The sequence below is a fragment of the Cyprinus carpio genome, chromosome B23 (genome assembly GCF_018340385.1).
Source record: "Cyprinus carpio isolate SPL01 chromosome B23, ASM1834038v1, whole genome shotgun sequence".
Lineage (NCBI taxonomy): Eukaryota > Metazoa > Chordata > Actinopteri > Cypriniformes > Cyprinidae > Cyprinus > Cyprinus carpio.
This window is the reverse complement of record NC_056619.1, coordinates 24,102,879-24,122,271: the sequence shown is the minus strand read 5'-3', so window position 1 is coordinate 24,122,271 and position 19,393 is coordinate 24,102,879. Positions and strand designations below refer to the sequence as shown.

Genomic DNA, 19,393 nt, shown 5'->3' with positions numbered 1-19,393 from the left:
ATGGCTCATTTGAGTATCAGCTTTGTTTGCTGGTAGTCCTAAAACGCCTTTGAAGAATGCCGAAATGTTTTTTTGCCACATATGGGGCTTAATTCTGTGTTCAATCTGTGTTCAACTGGTTCTTGTATCTTTGAAGCCTTGAAATAGTTGTGTACCCATTTTCAAATCTGTTTTAGGGCTCAGTTTGCCCATGTTTGGTATGGCCAGAATGAAATATAAATGTGTTCAACACTCGGAATAGATTCAAACAAAATAGACAGACACAAGGGGTGAAATTATATAACCACTTTTACCACAGGAAGAAAAAAGATCTAGGTAAGAGATTGAGAGACAAATGTGTGGAGCAGCTTTTTCTGCTGCACAAACCAGATTTATAACCTGCTCCTTCCAATCCAATCCAGCTGCTCACAGTAATGAGTAGATGCATCTGATTGGCTTAGAGGGACAGAGGGTGGGGTTAACTGGAGGTTATGCAGATCTTCAGCTACTTAGGGTATGTTTACATGACAACAAGTTCTTCCTTTGTGTTTTTGAATACATACAGATGACAACATTGTCAAAACAATCCCCATTCACACGGATCCATGAAAAGGACTAAACTGCTGTATTATGCATGCCAGGCCAGTAGTTGGCAATTTTAGCCTACCTTGTAAAGAAAAACTACATGCACAAATTCAGTTTTTTGTCGTTTACACAGAGAATATAAATTGCATTTTTTAAACCTGTTTTTAAAAGTTTGTTTTCAGGTCAATGAAGGGCCAAAACACATTTTAAAAAATTAGTTGAAAATGGTGTTACTGTATGTAACAGCTCCTTAAACGTTCACACTTTGCCAGAATGTAAGCTCTAAAGCTAAAAAAAAAAAAAAAAAAAAAAAAAAAAAAAATGGCTAGCTCAGATTATTTGATTTTGACTGTAGTTGATGAGAAATATTTTAATTCATATTAAAATCTCAAACTTTTGATTGGAGACTTTGTATTTTGAGATACAATATATTTTCTGAAACTCTTATTAGGCTTTGTCCACATCTGTACAGATATTTATAAAAAATAAATAAATAAACAGTTTTCACTTCTTTTAAAACTAAACATCTGTCCACACTAACAGCATTTTAGACGACAATGCAAAAACACACGTAACCCAATTTTTGCAACTTATTGCAATGTAAAATTTGTTATAAACATATTATCAACCTGTTTAGGTGAATGACATAACACAGAATTTTTGAAGAATAAGCTTTTTGAAAAAGATCAGTTTTTAGTTATCTAAAATCCTGTTTACATGTGAATAACATCTCTTATAGATGGCGACTGAGAGACACATGAGAGATTACTGGGGTGTTTTTTTTTCTTTTTTTCAGGATACACTTATGCAATTGTCCCTTATTGCCATTTAGAAGAAACTGATTTTTAAAGAGAGTGATTTTTCTTTCCTGTGGAGGAGTTCTCATTACTCACTCTATATTGCAGATTCTCAGCTAATACTGGAGTTTCAGAGACCCATCAGAGAGAGAGCCAGTGCACTGCTGCCCCAGAGACTCCCTCAGGCTTATAGATCATTTCTTCCTAGTTTTAGGAACGACTCTGACAATAACCTCCTGATTCCCATCAGCCCCGTGTCCGGCAGCATTCCATCACTCTTCGACGATATCGATCTAGCTGTCTCTCTCGTCTGCCTCATCAATGCACACGTATGACTAAGGACGACTGTGGGCTGACGTGCTGCAGCATACGGACAAAATGCATTTCACCTCTGATTCCAGCGCACTTGGCTTTTCTGTCTGGTAAGTGGCCACTGAGAAGAATAGATCTGTTGGCTTCCATTATAAGACTAGGAAATGCTCACCTGCTGGACAATCATGCCTGACCTTGAAACTGAGCTTGAGTATAAAAGTTTGTGATGTTCTTTAACCATGTAAACTTTTAGCAAAAAACATCACAAATGATCACGCTTTGTGCTTATTGAGGAAGTCATAACTATTTTTCACTTTTTAAAACCTTTTGCTTTTGTGTTTAGTTAAAGAAAGAGGTAATCCTCAGGCCATCCAAGATGTTTAGTTGGATTTTCTTGGAACAGATTTAGATAAATGTAGCATGATATCTCTTGCTCACCAATGGATCCTCTGCAGTGAATGGGTGCCGTCAGAATGAGAGTCCAAACAGGATGCAGTCTGTCACTTAATATTCTGTGAATTGAAAATCTGCATTTTTGTAACACATTTCTAACCATAATATTAAGTCATCTAACTATAATATTGCTTTCTGTGAGTGGACAACAGGGAAGGAACTTTTCCGCTGAAGGAAGCATTATTATGGATTATAGACTTGTATTTTGGCCAAAACCGATGGTTTAAAGTTAAAATGCCTTAATGATGAATTTGTTTCTTACAAACAGTTTTTTTCAAGACCTTCACAAGACATTAATTGATGGACCAGAGTGGTGTGGATTATTGTGATGTTTTGATCAGCTGTAAGGACTCTCATTCTGATGGCACCCATTCACTGCAGAGCATCCATTGGTGAGCAAGTAATCACAAAACTTCTTCAAACCTGTTCTGATGAAGAAATTAATTTTACATCATGTGTCTCCTGTAGCTAGGCAGAAATCGACTTTAAATAATGGGAAATGAGTCGTGTTATCCAACAGCTTTCTTCTCTTGTGCATCGTTTCTTCTCCATCTGCTAGTATTCCCATCGAAGCTGTGAGGCGCCACGTCTGCTTTACCGTTTCCAAAATGACTCATTTTCAAGCACAGACTTTGAGGGTAAAACTCAGCATCTATGACACCTCCTTTAGATTCAACCTGCTGTTATATTGGATGTATTAGATGCGTATTGTTTCATTTTTGACAGCAAATTGCCAGAAAATGCTGACTGGGACCTTTTGAAACAATTTACCCATTTTTGCTAAGTGTATGGGCCTGTCTAATCATATAATAGCCCAAAGCAGATTGGCTCAGCAATAACTGCAGTGAAAAATGAACACTGACGGCAGCAAACAGAAAATACTGGTTGCCAAAGCATCTTTATGGATTCTGGTGAAATACAGGAGACATGGTTATTTCAGCTCTGCACTGTAATGAAGCTATAAAATTGGAAATAAATATCTCCTGCATTTTTGTACAGCAGCTACAAATGAAGAAGAGCTTTGGATTTCATATATTTATTTATTATTTATCTGCTTTCATATATTTATTTATTTATTTATTTATCTACCAGCTGCAGTTAAATTAATTCATGTATATGCAGATATTCAGATTTCAGGATATTGATTTAATCATCTTATAGGAGTGCATTTACATGATGCATTAGTAAATTCTGATTAATTTCAGAATAATTACTGTGCTTTTAAGCATACTAAAGTTGGGCAGCATCCTTTCTTTTTCTTCAAGTCCTGTCAGAAAGAAAAGAGCTTTGTCTCCTTTGACAGCATTACTATGTTAGGAGTTTGGATTAAAGTGCTCTAGTTTCTACAGTTCCTCAGAGACAGATAAATCATCCCCCTCCCCATAAAGACGAGACAGGAACTGAGTGGGTGAACAGAGAAAATGGGACATCAGTTGGAAATAAATAACGTTTCAGTGCAATGCACTGCTGAAGTGGTCTGGTGGAAGACTTAATGGCTCATAATTAACATTCTCCATTCAGCCCCCTGACTCACATCCTACAGTATTTTCAGTGTTTCATAACAAAAGGTCGATATGGTGATTGTTATTCATCTTCATCTGCGATTAAGTCTTGAGGACAGATACATAAGTGCACTTAGAAGTCTTTAAAGGAGATGGCAAAAGCAGGTCACCGTTGTTTTATTTTGCCCACTCACTGATATTTCACTTTAGGTTACTGGGAGATTACTTCTTCATCAGAGGTGCTTTTCATTATAAACACACACACACACACACACACACACATATACAGTATATAGAGTGCTGTTCAAAATTTGGGATCAGTGAGATTTTTAATGTTTATAAGGAAGTTTCTTATGCTCATCAAGGCTGAATCTATTTGATCAAAAATACAGAAAACAACTGTAATTTTGTGAAATATTGTTGCAACTTAAAGTTGCAACTTAAAGTTTTTTATAATTTTAATTTTAATTTTATAAATTTACATAATAGAAAAATATAATGTATATTTTTATATTTTATTTTTATACTTTAAAATAATTTATTCCTGTGATCAAAACTGAATTTTCAGCATCATTACTCCAGTCTTCAGTGTCACATGATCCTTCAGAAATCATTCTAATTTGCTGATTTATAATCAGTGTTGGAAACATTGAAGAATAAAAAAAGTAACACAGGTTCTAAAAAATATTAAGCAGCACAACAATTTCAACACTGATAATAAATCAGCATGTTAGAATGATTTCTGAAGAATCATGTGACACTGAACACTGGAGAAATTGCTGATGAAAATTCAGCGCTTCATCACAGAAATAAATTATATTTTAAGGTATGTTAAAATAGGAATACAATATTAGAATAATATTTCTGTATTTTTTTTATCAAATAAATACAGCCTTGATGAGCATAGGAGATTCCATTAAAAACTTATTATATATACTAATATTGTTACAACTCAAAATAACTGTTGAAAACAGTGCTGCTTAATATTTTTTGTGGATAAATTATTATTATTATTATTATTATTATTATTATTATTATTATTATTATTATCAGGATTCTGCATTTATTTAAAATACTTTGAAACATTTTAAATGTCTTTAAATGTCACTTTTGATCAATTTAATGTGTTCTTGCTGAGTCAATTTTTAACTGCTTGGAAAGAGTCTCTCTCTCTTTCTCTCTATGTAAATGCATATACCTTAAAAAAGTTATAATTTAGCTTATACCAGAGCTCTTAATCCATTAAAGTTTGTTAAATGCATGATATGCTGATTTAATCAAATGCATTACATTGTATTTGCGGTAAGCAGTAAATCATATACACCAGAAAAAGTGGCTTTAAGTCCATATAATGATTTTTTTTTTAATCACCCATTTCAGAATTGAGTTTGCCATCTGTCTGTCGGAGGCTGTTTACAGATGACATGTTCTTGTATTCGGTCTGTGCTATTTTTTTGATACACTGTCTAGATCTGCAGGCTCTCAACAACTGCCATCAATTTAGCTGCTATTTCAAGCGTGAATTGTTTGAACAAGCCATGTTCTTGTACTGGACTGGAGAGGAAAGTTTTTTGAAAGTTACAGTATATTTATATAGTGCAACACTTTTATTTGAAAAGATAAATTCTGTTTTTAATGATGACCCCTTTAAAGCATCACCTTACTGAAATATTGAAGGTAACATGATGACATTAAAATTTGATACTTTTATGTCATTGCTTCTTAGCTTGCGTGGACCACAAAAGGAGATGATTAGCAGAATGGCCCTGTTTCTCATCCACTTTCATTGTACAAAACAAAACTCAAACATTTAGCTAAGCTGCTTATTTTGTGTGAAAGAAAGAAAGCTACATGGGTTTTGAAAGACACCAGGAAGGAGAGTAATGCCACAGTTTCATTTCTAGGTGAAGCTTTCCTTTAAACTTTAAACAAGTCTCTTGTATGCAGTTTCTTAAAGAGTATTTCTGTGCCTAATTCTTATGTCCTTTCGTTTTTCTTTCCATTTTGGTTAAAGCTGCAGAAAAGCTAAAAGGCTTGCTAGATATGCATCACAGTTGATGTACAGAGTAACTAAATGCGACTGTATTGAGTGATAGTGCCTCATCCAGCTGCAGGGTTGTGGACATTTAATTTCTCTTTTAGTTTTATCACAGTCACAGTTCTACTAAAGTCAGAAGGTTTTAATTCATGTCAGAGGATCTTCAGGTAGGCTGTTAAATGTGCCAGGACTGTGCAGTAGTGCTATTCATCTCAATTGAGCTTCTCTGCATGCTGAAGGTGAAAAATAGATGCCGTCATGTTCAAATGTGTGTTCCTAACACTAAGTGGCTGGGTACATCTGAAGCTGTTAGAGCAATCATTGCATCATTCATTGGGAGCAAAGGCTTTGTTTTACTCAGCTTTGACTGATGGGACTCATTAGCCATTGCAGGTTGTGAGTGTTGCATTTACCTGCTATGAAATTTAGTAGGAAGCCATTTTCTCCTGCTCAAATATAGTTATATTTCCTTTCAGGAATAGTTCACGCCAAAATAAAAAGTGACACCCTCATCCAAAATGTATGTTTTTTTTTTCTTCATGGGAACAGATCTGGAGAAATGTAGCATAACAGTACATCACTTGCTCTGCAGTGAATGGGTGCCGTCAGAATAAGAGTCTAAACAGCTGATAAAATCATCACAATAATCCACACATCTCCAGTCCATCAATTAATGTCTTTTGAAGTCTTTGCAATGTGGTTTAAGTGTGCTGCAAAAGTTTGCGACAAGCATTCATGTACTTTAAACTAATGTATATAACTTTTATTTCATATTTTAAATATATTTCTAATTGCACATTTTATGAAGTTGCAATGTTGTTCATTTAAAATATATTACCTTTTATTTAACTAATGTAATATTGCATAAAACAGTTAAAATTATAATCAAGTACTGAAAATGTAACATTAAAAATAAGTGTACTTTTAGCATGACAAACAAATAATTAAAACGATTTAAAATGTACTTTAATTTTTAATTTAATTATTTTAATTTGACATTATTAAAGTGCACTTTTTAAAATACTTAAAGCACTTAACACTTAAGTGCACTTAAGTAGCCTTTGATTTCATTACAATTATATTATAGGGAATTATATGAAAAAAAACATACTTTTAAGATTTAAAGTACTCTAAAATTCAACACAATTAAGCACACTTCTTTTTTTGCAGTGTATAAGGAGCTCTTATGTGGCATAGATGTGGGAGTTTCAAGCAATGCCAAAAACATAACAAACAAACAAAAAAAAGCTATTTAGGCCACTCGTTTTGACCCATCCTCTCTTTGAGAGTGCATTTGAGAGCATGCACCATAAATCACAATAGCTCCACTAATGCCAGTGGGTTTTAAAGTTAACCTACTGTTTCCATTTTCTAGGAAGGTTATATTGTATGTGTTGCAAAGTCCGGGTTAGATTCACCCTAGTGGCAAAGTAAGTATTTAATTGAACCAAGTATTTGAAAGTGTGGAACAAAAAGGAATCCACGTGCTATTATGCTCGAGTGAAGCCGAATGAAGCTGCATTCAAGTTCCTAAGTGTCTCCTAGAGCCACAGTCACGTTTCAAAAGTCAAATGTGGGATATTTCTGTTTCCAAACTATATTGCAAAAAAAGTGTTACAGTAGCTTTGCCATTGATTTGTGAGTAAATGTCTGCATCAGACAAACAGAGCATAAATTATGCTATAGCACGTTAAATGTAATGCATTTTAATTGCTTGCAATGCATTTAAATTTTTGCATGCATCCTCATTTTAGAATTGTGTCTAATTTTCAGAGCTCTGGATGAAGCACTGCATCAGTCAGGAAGAGGCTGCTCATAATTTCACGCTGAGCTTGTGTCAGAGTGTTTTGTCCTGTCAAGTGGAGCGGGTCTCCCATCAGCCAGTGGGCAGCGCCAGCAGCTGGCCAACCCATGGCAGAAAAGTCAGATAAAAGGTTCAAAATGAAGCACATTCTGTATGGAATTTTATACAACAGGAGATCCCAGATTAGTTTATTCTAATGGATGTGGATTAAACGCCCTCTTGTGGGCCGGAGTCATAAATCCTCAAAGATAAATACAAAACCTATCTATCCATCTATCTATCTATCCATCCGTCCATCCGTCCGTCATTCTATCTATTGTTTTATTTGTTCAATCTATTGTTATATCTGTCTATCTACACTGTAAAAAAACCCCTGACATTTACGGTAAAAAGTCTGTAAAACATTTTAGGTTTTACAGACTTAACTTAAATTCACAATAAAATACCTGTATATCTGTTTTGAACCATTGTAATGCACTGATAACCACCAACAACTGGTGGTGATGAGAAAGTCATGATGAGCAAAGCTTTTCTATGAGCTGAAAAGGGCAATACTTGTATATAGAAGGTGCACAGTGTCATTCACATAAACACTAAACCCCATCATGGTGACACACATGATACTGAAATAATGCAATTAATATTAATTTAACAACATTAAATGTAACATAATGTACACAACTGATAAGAAAAAACTAAGAAGAAACATGCAATTTAAACAAAAAAAAAACATCAAATATGAATTGTCGTGCAGGGAATTCTGGGAGTGTCAATTTACAGTTTGTCATCGTTAATTATACAATGACTTTTTCTTTTTCACTTCCAACAATGACTTTTTCTTTTTACTGTAAAATTACATTCAATATAATTACATTTATAACTGAATATAGTATGGAAACTTACTGTTAACCAGTTAACAGGTTTTTACTGTAGCATTTTTACAGTCTTTTACTGTTAAATCACAATCATTTTTTTACAGTGATATCTATTTGTCTCGTGCCTCTTTTTAATCATTTAAAACCTAACAAACTTATTTTGTGAATCATTTTTCTTGGTGTGTTTTGGGCTGTATTGATTTTAAACTACACTTCATGAATTTAGTCTCAAACTAGACCAGTCAGGGAAAAACCGATAAGGCTGGTCTAATTTCAGACACAGCACAATGCTACAGTACATGACATGTTTTGTCTATTTGATAACAAAGCCAGATTCCCCTGAGAGCTGCAATCATGAGACTATTGTTGGTCCGTGCTAAATCCTACAGTGTGAAAATCTGCACAACAAAAATGTCAGTTTTCCCTTTGAGATGTTTTTGTACGAGACTATGACTGAATATGTCATGCGATAGGTCTACAGAGTCCCCTCTGACGTGTTCAAGCTATGGATCTCACAATAGAGACGTCTCTTTATGTAATCCGTAATGCTGGAGCCTCATATTCATCACAGGATGAAGAACACGCCTTTAAGCTGAAGGACATCTCCCTAGTTTTGTCATTTGAGAATTGTCAAAGCAGGGCGTGCAGTATTTATGGTGTGCTGATATGGCCTCAGATGACCTATCGGGTGTAGTTTCATCTGTCCAGATTTCAGCCACTCCTTCCTGGAATCACGTTCACACCTGCTTAGAAGAATAACCTAAAAGCAGCCATTCAAGAGGTAGATTTCAACACAAGAGGACAGACGATAGGGAACAGATTGAACACTAGACTCCTAAAACTATATAGAGAAAAAAAATCACAATTCAGATCTCTTGAATATCTCAGTTGTGTCTACTGGACAGCAGTGAGATTAAATTGAGACTTTGTTTATATCCTCTGCTTCCCTTTTCTTTCCTGAGAAAAAAACCACAGTCATCTCGTCTGTGTGTCTGACGAGTTCTCAGCAACTTCTCAAACTGCTCTGATTTGACATCAAAAGTCAGATATTTCAGTATGAATTTATTTAAAAATTACTGTAAATGCAAATATTATTTATTTTACATGAAACTCGTTTAAGACTAAATCATGATCCACAGCCTACTTAAAAAAAGTTCAAATCAGACAAGCCACTAATAAAACCACTCAAGACAAGCAAACCAGTTTAGGATGGTTTAAAATATGTTTTATTCAGGACATAACATTAATAGCTCAATACAAAAACAACTGCCTTATGTATATATACACTAGCGTTCAAAAGTTTTTTTTATGTTTTAAAAAAAAGTCTTATGGTCACTACGGCTGCATTTATTTGCTCAAAAAATACAGTAAAAACAGCAATATTGTGAAATATTATTACAGTTTAAAGTAACTGCTTTCTGTTTGAATATATTTTCAAATGTAATTTATTCCAGTGATGCAAAGCTGAATTTTCATTACTGATGAAAACCGTTGTGCTGCTTATTATTATTATTTTTTTTGGAAACCATGATACTTTTTTCAGGATTCTTTGATGAATAAAAAGAAGAGCATTTATTAGAAATCGTTTGTAACATTAAAAATGTGTTTACTGTCACATTTGACCAACTGAATGCATCCATGCTGAATAAAAAAAAAGTATTCATTTATGAATTCTTTTAAATGTCTTACTATATATATATATATAAAATGTATCTATGTATTTTTATCTATATTCTTGTCCACAACCTTGGCTTGTGTATTTTGCAAAATTATTCATTTTGTGCTCCACAGATGAAAGACATAAAGGCAGTTTTATACAATTTGACAAAACATGAGGGTGAGTAAAATATGACAATTTCATTTTTAAGTAAACTATTCATTTCACCTGTAAGTGTAACCAGTTTGGTTACAATCCAAATGAAAGTCTGTTTGATTAAAATCATTTTAATATTGAATATTTCATTCTCACATGTACCATTCCATATAAAAGTGTTCGTAATTTGTTGTGTTGTTTTTAAATATTCCTTCAGCTTTCTATTGTTAGTTTTCACTGACATTGTGGGGAAGCAGCAATATGGCACATTTAAGGAACAGTTTGCACAAACTACTGTGTTTAAAAAAAGGTCTAACAGCTGTTGAGGAACAGATGTGCTGTACTCGTCTGGAAATCATCACAAGTCCTAACTTTTCAAATAGAAGAAAGTAGCAACAGTATTCATGTTGGCATGTTTCGAGGCCGTTTCAAGTTCGATTAGGGGAGTGCTGGGGTAACACTGCAGTCTAATACTTGAGGCACCTTCCATAAAAGCCAAATATAGTTCCATCGATCCATTGACGAAACCTCGAGACGGACGTGTAGATGCCGGGGTACTGGGCATCAGCACAGCCATTGCCCCAGGAGACGATGCCATAGACACGGCCCTCACACACCAGCGGCCCTCCAGAATCCCCCTGCAGAAAAGACAATCATATTAATATGATTATGGACAGAGAGGTCAGATGGTGTGCAAGAAGAGTGACCTACTAGAAGGAGAAACTCACAATGAAAATGTATCATTACGTAGCAGATTGGAGCTTGGGGGAGAGGGGTTGAAATATATAGATTCACAATGTCAGCCAAAATATATTTTTAGTTTTTATTTATTTATTCTTTTGCACTGCCGTTCGAAAGATATGTACGCTAAATTTTGCTTCTTTTCATTGCTCAAAAGTGAGTGTGTACAGATATTTATAATGTCACAAAAGATTTCAGTTTCAAATAAATACTGTTCTTTTGAATTTCCTGCTAACTGAAGAATCTTAAGAAAAACAAGTTTTTTAATGGCTTTCACAGAAATATGAAGCAGAAGCACAACTGTTTTCAACATTGATAATAATCAGAAATGTTTCTTGAACAGGAAATCATATTTATTAGAAAGATTTTTGAAGGATCATATGACACTGAAGACGAGAGTAATGATGTTGCAATTTTTTTTCAAATCAACAGCTTTGCATCACAGAAATAAATGTAATTGTAAAATATATTTAATTAGAAAGCTGCTCTTTTAAATTGTTAAACTACTCCACATTATTACTGTTTTTACTGTATTTTTTATACAAACAAATGCAGCCTTGGTGAGCATAAGAGCCAACATTAAAAATCAGACCCCAAGCTTTTGAACAGTAGTGCATTTTATTCATTCATTTTGTCTTTAATTAATTAATATTTGAAATAAAATGCTTTTGAACAGTAGTGCATTTTATTCATTCATTTTGTCTTTAATTAATCTAATATGGTGTAATATCTCATTTGTATTCCCTACCACTAGATGGCAGACATGTAGTACTTCGATTCTAGACCATCATTACGTCATGTTCCTATTCAAAGTGTTCGAGGAAAAAGCAGAGCAAGTGAGCTCTCGTGTCATGATGCGGAAGCAGTTCAGTTCATAGCGTGCGAGTAAATGGTGAGATTTATGAGAGAAAATCGGCAAATGGCTAATACAAATTTGTACCGTGAGGATGTATTGCAAATGTTCTTCGCTGATTCTGACTCTGAAGGGGAATATTTGCCTTTTGGAAATGACGATCGGTCATCTAATGGTCGCGCTTCTCCCCGTAATCTTTGCAGCGCAATGGTGCCGCCGTAAAGGCGAGAGTGTTCACGAAGCACAAACAAATGATCATCTCGCCCTTTGCCCAACGGGGATGAGGGTGGCAGGGGTGAATAGTGTCCATAGGAGAGCTTTTGCTGATTCGCGAGCGCTCTAAAGGCCGCTGGCCAGACAGTACAGGTGCAGTCAGTGAGTAGGTGCGCTCTGCGCTGTGCCATGCAATGAGAGGAACCATACTTCAATAACTAAACTTTGTCGCCTAGATACCTGATTGGTTAGATAGCTGGTCAACTGATAAAAAAAATAGGGAATGCATTTTACCATGGCACAGTCATATAGTATAATTTACTACTTTTCCTTTTTTTTCTCTTTTTTTTCCTGATCATTTTGGAATGAGAATAAAAAGACAAAAAACAAACAAACAAAAAAAAAAAAAAACTTCAAACATCCATTCAATATCTATTATTTCCTGAATTTACTGATGAAATCAAAAAGTAGGCTACTGGTCACATGCGTTTTACTACTATATAGTTATATAGTAATAATTTAGTTCTTTTTTTTTTTCCTGTTTTATTGTTGGATTCCTCTTTTCTGATCATTTGGAATGAGGATAAAAAGACACACACAAAAAAAACATGCAAATAAGTTCAAACATCAATTCAATATCTAATATTTCCAGAATATTATGAAATTCGAGATGGCTGCCCCCGGTGACGTCATAATATGCAAATTAGATGAGTATATTTACACCCCACATAAACTTTCGGCCATGCCCAACATTTTTCTAATTCACAGTAGATTTCTATCTTTAAGCCCTTTCAAGCCACAAGCTTTTGAAATCTTGATGTAACAAATACAGCATTTTTTTTTTTTTCCAAAAAACCCTGCCTAAAGGGACCCCAAGCTTTTGAACAGTAGTGCATTTTATTCATTCATTTTGTCTTTAATTAATACCAGATATTTCTAACCTGAAATTAAAGAGTTGAGCTCCTATTTTATTTTATTTTTTAATTAATTTGCATCTGATAACTAAAGTAAATGGCCACACATTTCTAAGTTTAATTAGACCCATTCAGCAGTGCAACCAATTAAATGTATAAGTTGTTGGCAAAAACAGTGTGACATCCAAATAATGACTGAATATAAGATGACCATGTTCCTGAAAACAAAGTCCAGTAAATCACTACAATTGTGCTAATAGTTACCAGTAGTTTATTCCAATAAGTTTTTTTTTTTATTTCAAAATATCTGTTTTTACCACTTATTCATAAATAGTAGATTTCCAGCAGCATCAGAAAAAGTTCAGTCCATTGTTCTGTGCCATTCACATTAAGGTAAGTGCCTGTAAAGCAGTAATCGATTGTCTCACCTTACATGCATCTTTTCCTCCTTCACTGTATCCTGCACAGATCATATTCTCTGTGATGTTTCCATTAAAAGAGTCTGTGGCGTTACACACTGTGCTGGACACAATGGGCAACTTGACCGTGCGCAGGGTTGCAGGGATTCCTCCCGTTGGAGTGGTGAAGCCCCAGCCGGACACGGTGCACACGCGACCCACGGCCACCATAGTGTCCTGCCGAGGCAGCGGCGCCAGAGACACAAAGCTGTTCACATAGATGGGAGACTGCAGCTAAACAGGTTAGAGAAAGGAAAAATTAATAGTGCACATAAAGCATACAATAAAATGCTGTTCATGTTTCTTTTATTTATCAAGTAAACTTTTCTGAAACCCTAAAATTTTCACCAGCTGACATCTCAAATAATGACACGTTTTGCATAATTTGACAAAATTATAAATGATGCACAACAACTGATATTTGCCTTGATTTTATACCTTTATTTTCTTCAAATCATGTTTTATAATGCTATAAATAATTTTACTGAGGACAAAATTATTATGGTGGAAATGGGATTGTGGGACAGACACAAAAACATTTATTTATTATTATTCATTTTCAAAACATTTATTTTTCAATACAAATTTTATTTATCTTAACATGGCTTTTGATGTAGTAAGTATATTTCCCCCCATATTTTAAGATTAAAATGTATATATTATATTATATTATATTATATATTATTATTCATTTTTATATTATATTATATTATATTTATTATATTATATTATTTTATTATTTATTATTATGTGACCCTGGACCACAAAACCAGTCATAAGGGTCAATTTCTTGAAATTGAGATTTATACATCATCCGAAAGCTTAATAAATAAGCTTTCCACTGATTTATGGTATGTTAGGATAGGACAATATTTGGCAGAGATACAACTATTTGAAAATCTGGAATCTGAGGGTGCAAAAAAATCAAAATACTGAGAAAATGACCTTTGAAGTTGTCCAAATCAATTTCTCAGCAATGCATATTACTAATCAAAAATTAGGTTTTGATATATTTATGGTAGGAATTTTACAAAATATCTTCATGGAGCATGATCTTTACTTAATATCCTAATCATTTTTGATATAAAGGAAAAATCGATAATTTTGACCCATACAATATTTTTATGGCTATTGCTAAAAATATACCCCAGCAACTTTAGACTGCTTTTGTGGTCCAGGGTCACATATTATATTATATTATATTATATTATATTATATTATATTATATTATATTATATTATATATATTATATTATATTATATTATATTATATTATATTATATTATATTATATTATATTATATTATATTATATTATAAATGTTGCAATTAACCTGAACTTCTGGAATGCTTCAGAAGTATTTTTCTATGGTTAGTTCATGTTCACTAATGTAGGTAACTAATTTTAACAAATGAATCTTTTGTGAAATGTTATCAAATTATATAGTATAGTAAATTAAATATAAAAGTATAGAATTTTAAGTTTACAATTAAAACTTTAAAGGTGTAAAGCATGCAGGCAGTATTGTTGCAGCGCTGATTACTGAGAGACACATCCATCACTTCATGTAATATGACTTGATGCCGGATCATTGTGTTCATTTTATATGCATGAAAGGAATCAATGATTCACAGCTACTGATGGTTCGGTGTAACACAGGAGCATTGATTCCACTGCCTCACCTTAATGAGCATGATGTCTGCGTTATTGGTGGCTCTATTGTACTGTGGGTGAGGTATTAAAACATGAGGCCTGCGGAACTGCTCCGTCCCCTCATATAATCCCACAGAAAAATCTCCAGCCACGATCCTCATGTTTTCCGCCCTAAAGACACAAACCAACACTGATTTTCACACTTGAGTTCAAAAACTCTATTTTTATTGTATTTTACTGTACTTCTGCTTTAAAATACACTGTAATATACCTTCACATTTATGGTTTTTGAAAATGAAAACCATGAATTATCATACATTATCAAAATCGTACATTTCCAGAAATCACATATGATTATATTTTAACTTATTTTTGTTATCAGTTATGTATATTAGTGTGTTTTGTGCTACGCTTTCTGTTATTTATTTCTGTAGTTGAACTCTTTTTTTCCACCTGTATTATCCAGATTTTGATAACTCAAGTAGCACGGTATATTAACATTATATCAATTAAAATATACAGTTATGAGTTATAAAATATAGCCTTTAAGTGCCAATATGTCATCCCATAATGCCTGAATCATTTTTACTGTGAATCCCTGGCAACCCTGTCTGCCAGTTTTAAAACACTTAAAAAATGCTTGCTGGTTTAAGCTGGTCAAACTGGTGTTCAGATGGTTTTTGATGATTGATCAGCTGGTCTCCTAGTCTGAGTAGCCAAAAACAGCCTGACTAGCTGAAGAAGGTAGTCTCCTTAACCAGCTATGATCAAGCTAGAAGAACTATAAAACAATAATATATTATGTAAAATGTGTGTTTGTGTGTGTTTGTTAACACACACACACATATATTGTTACGTAAACTATTAGATTTTTTTTTTTGTTCCCCAAAAATTAAAAACTACAATAGTCATTACTACATTGTTATTTTATCATTAATTTATCACTTTATCATTATTAAACTATTTCATTTATGTTATTTTACATTTTTGGTGTTGTTTTACATATTTTGTCATTGTACCTTCCAATATTAATACATAGAACGCTTGAGTGCCAAGCTGTTTCTATGGTAACCACCTCAGATGTTCTGAGTTCGTCTCGCCAAATGGAAAAACACACACTGACTAACCTTATACTAATCTTACCCTATATTGCAGTGTGCTGCGGTCAGGATCCAGTATTTGTTAATCAGGGTCCCGCCACAGAAGTGCTGGCCCGTGGCGCTCTGAATGGACACAATGTATCTGATGGAGTACGGTGCAGGGGCGTATCCGCCCACGATACGGCCCTGTATCACATCCTGACCTGAGAAACAAACCAGCACACACGTGAACTCACTGACAGCATCTTCAAGCTCTAGATTTTTCTTTGCATACGTGCACGTGGAGGCCGCTCTGACTCCAAACCTTTGTCTCGGAGGGAGAGAGTGTAACTTAAGGTTGCTAAATTTGTCTTATACTATGTCAATACCGAACAATGCGGTGTAAACAATATGGGTTTTTTCCCCGTCTAAATCTGTCTGCACAAGACTATAGTTTCCTAACACGTGCGTCACGGACAGATGATTCACGTTTGATTTGACTGGTGACTAGAAAATCATCTCTGGTCTATATGTTGCCCTTGGGCTTATTGATTGGCATTTAACAATTAGGCAGCTGTATGTGTTGTGGTTAAAGTAATCCTATACAATATTAGCAGGCCTTCATTCTGCCCGTGTGAAACACATACATGATGAATTGAATAATCTATAATGCAACCTTGATTGAATGATCTTAGACTTTATGAGGATTGGCAGCAGCGTGACCTTTATCAGATTGCTTTATGAAGCTCTCAACGTGAGGAAATCCTAAACGTTAAAGAGCACAAAGCGTTGAATTCCCCGTACATGAAGAGGTTATGTACTTCTTTTGTTTGCTGTTTATGTCGTGAAGTAGCGAAAAACAGTAAACAATGCTGAACATCAGTGTTTACGGATTTAGATTACAGTGTTTGGGGATTTACTGTAAATAGTCTTGTTGTGGGTTTTTAATATTCAGCGCAATTTTACATTAGATTCCAGCATCTGATGGATTGGTTAAGATTTTTTTGCACATTATAAGATTTATAATTGCTTTTCAGGGCTTTTTTTCATGTTGGTAATGGCTTCTTTGGATTTCCTTCAGTGGAAATGCATGCTGTCAGGATGAAGGGCCCATCCATCAATGAAAGTAAACTTTTAGTTTGTCCTCATATTTCATTTCTGCACTAAATAAATCACAACACTGACAAAACTTCAGCCAGACATCCAAAATTGCTTACATATTAACTACCCAGTATTAAAAGTCAAATCCAAAATGTCTCCTATAGCAATCTTTATTTATTTTTTTGAGCTTAGAAAACTTGGCATTATTATTTTACTGTATATTAAACTTCAGTGTGTCAGTAAAATTCTATATATATATATATAATATATATATATATATATATATATATACAATGTTTGTATTGGGTGACTTTGGGTCTTTTTTTTCAGGAGAAGCAAATCTGATGAGTACATATTGAGATCTTTGACTTAATATTGCAGAGTTTGTTATTTTGGCAAATCTTATCACATTTCTTTACAAAGTCGTGAGGAAACTTCGGTAAAATCTAAAATTGATATAGCTTTTTATTAAATATGTGTAAAATATGATATATATATATTATGTTATTCAAAGAACAATTAAAAAATATATAATTTGTTATTTTTCTCTTTTCTTTTTCTCTTGAGATTTTAAAACTTTTTTTTCCTGTAGGTTGACAGATTGAATCTAAAACATTGGAATATTCCATCAATTTATTTTATTTTTTAAAAATGTTGTTATTATTATTATTATAAAATAATTTATTCTAATTATAAAATATATTTTAAAATAAATAATAAGTTGTTGTGATGTTGTAAATTGATTTTTGGAATTTTAATTTTTATTTTGTTGTTAGTTTGTAGAAAGTCACCCAAACTTTTTTTTTTTTAACAAGATTGTATTTTTGCAGTAAAAACTTCACTTACAGTTCATTGCTTTGCTCAAGGTACAGTATGCGATTGCTCCACTAGCCACAACAGTCAATGCCGCTATACTGTGTTAATGCACTGAAAGGATTTTATAGGACTGAAGTATAAATCTGTACTTACAGCTCACCACGAGGAGCTCCAGGAGAACACAGAGCAGAAGCAGCGGCAGGTTCATACTGATGGAGATGCAGACGCAGACGCAGAGACAGACACATCCACTGGTGCAGACCAGACTGAGAGGAACTCTGCTTCAGGTACTCTGATTCCTCACCTGGGGAAAGATCACCTCTGCATTCTCAGGTTTCCTAGTTCTAGTTCCTATTTCCGTCTCCATGGTCACAATGTTGCGGGAACAATATATAATTGAAGCTTTCTTAACCAAACCTGTGAACGTTTGTTTTGGGTTTGATTTAGGATCAGTACAAATGCCTACGTCACATGCAATTTGCGTCATATCGCAGATTAAATTCTGCAGTTAAAGAATCAGTCAAATTTACTGTAGCTTTTATTATTCTGTCTCATATTTCAGTCCCTTTTAACTGAACATTATTAGAAATCATTTGCACAATTTCAACAAAACTTAATCTACATCTCGAAAAGAACAGAATAGAAAGAGATTTAAAATAAATAAAATAAAATAATAAAATAACCAGTCAAAAGAAATTGCATAAAATGGCTAAACTGGATCATTTGATTTCAGATGACACTTTATTTTGTTGTTTGACATTTTTATCATTTTGAGCCCCTTTTAACAGAAAACTACCAGAATTTTTCACAATTTAAAACCCCTAACCTACATACCAGAATGAAAAGAATAAAAATGATAAAAAATAGAATAAAATAATAAATCAAAATAAGTTCAAAGCAGTGTTATTTTAGTATCATTGGGATTCTATTACAAGTTTTGTTAATATTTTGAATTAGATTTTATTTTTATAGTTTCTGCTTTCATGTTAAATTTAGTTAAAGTTTTAGTAATTTTTCTGTGTTTTTGTTAGTCTTTTTATTAATATTTTGTTTTAAATATGTCAATGTAGTATTTATTCATTTTCATTTCAGTTTTAGTTTTAGTTTTTTTTAGTACATCAAGTTAAACTAGATTAAATATAGATATGTTGCCTTGGAAGCTTGTTTTTAAGTTTTTATATTTTATTAAATTTGTATTCATTTTTTTTATTTTTTTTTTATTTTTTATTTAATATTATATATATATATATATATATATATATATATATTATATATATATATATATAGCTTTTGAAACCCCAGCTAAAGTAATTTTTTGTGATTTCTACATAAAATTATCCTTCAAAAGGTAAGGAACATTCTATGAAAATGTAACCTTGATATCTTTAATACTGACTGAGTAAGACCAT

At 33.4% G+C, this 19,393-nt stretch overlaps 1 protein-coding gene and 1 long non-coding RNA gene across 2 annotated transcripts; one reads left to right on the top strand and one right to left on the bottom strand.

Annotated features, from left to right (window-relative positions):
* The first annotated feature begins 1,330 nt into the window (after positions 1-1,330).
* LOC122141996 lies at positions 1,331-18,271 on the top strand. The gene is made up of 4 exons (XR_006158269.1): positions 1,331-1,783; positions 10,137-10,182; positions 13,348-13,579; positions 18,140-18,271. It is a non-coding gene; the product is annotated as an uncharacterized LOC122141996 (long non-coding RNA).
* On the bottom strand, positions 10,359-18,261 carry LOC109053250 (trypsin). Its single transcript, XM_042751159.1, has 5 exons — positions 18,138-18,261; positions 16,132-16,291; positions 15,018-15,159; positions 13,308-13,571; positions 10,359-10,796 (listed from the first exon to the last, which is right to left on the bottom strand). Exons 1-5 carry the CDS (start codon positions 18,190-18,192, stop codon positions 10,626-10,628), a joined length of 792 nt encoding a protein of 263 aa, XP_042607093.1. The 5' UTR covers positions 18,193-18,261; the 3' UTR covers positions 10,359-10,625.
* Positions 18,272-19,393: the final 1,122 nt, after the last annotated feature.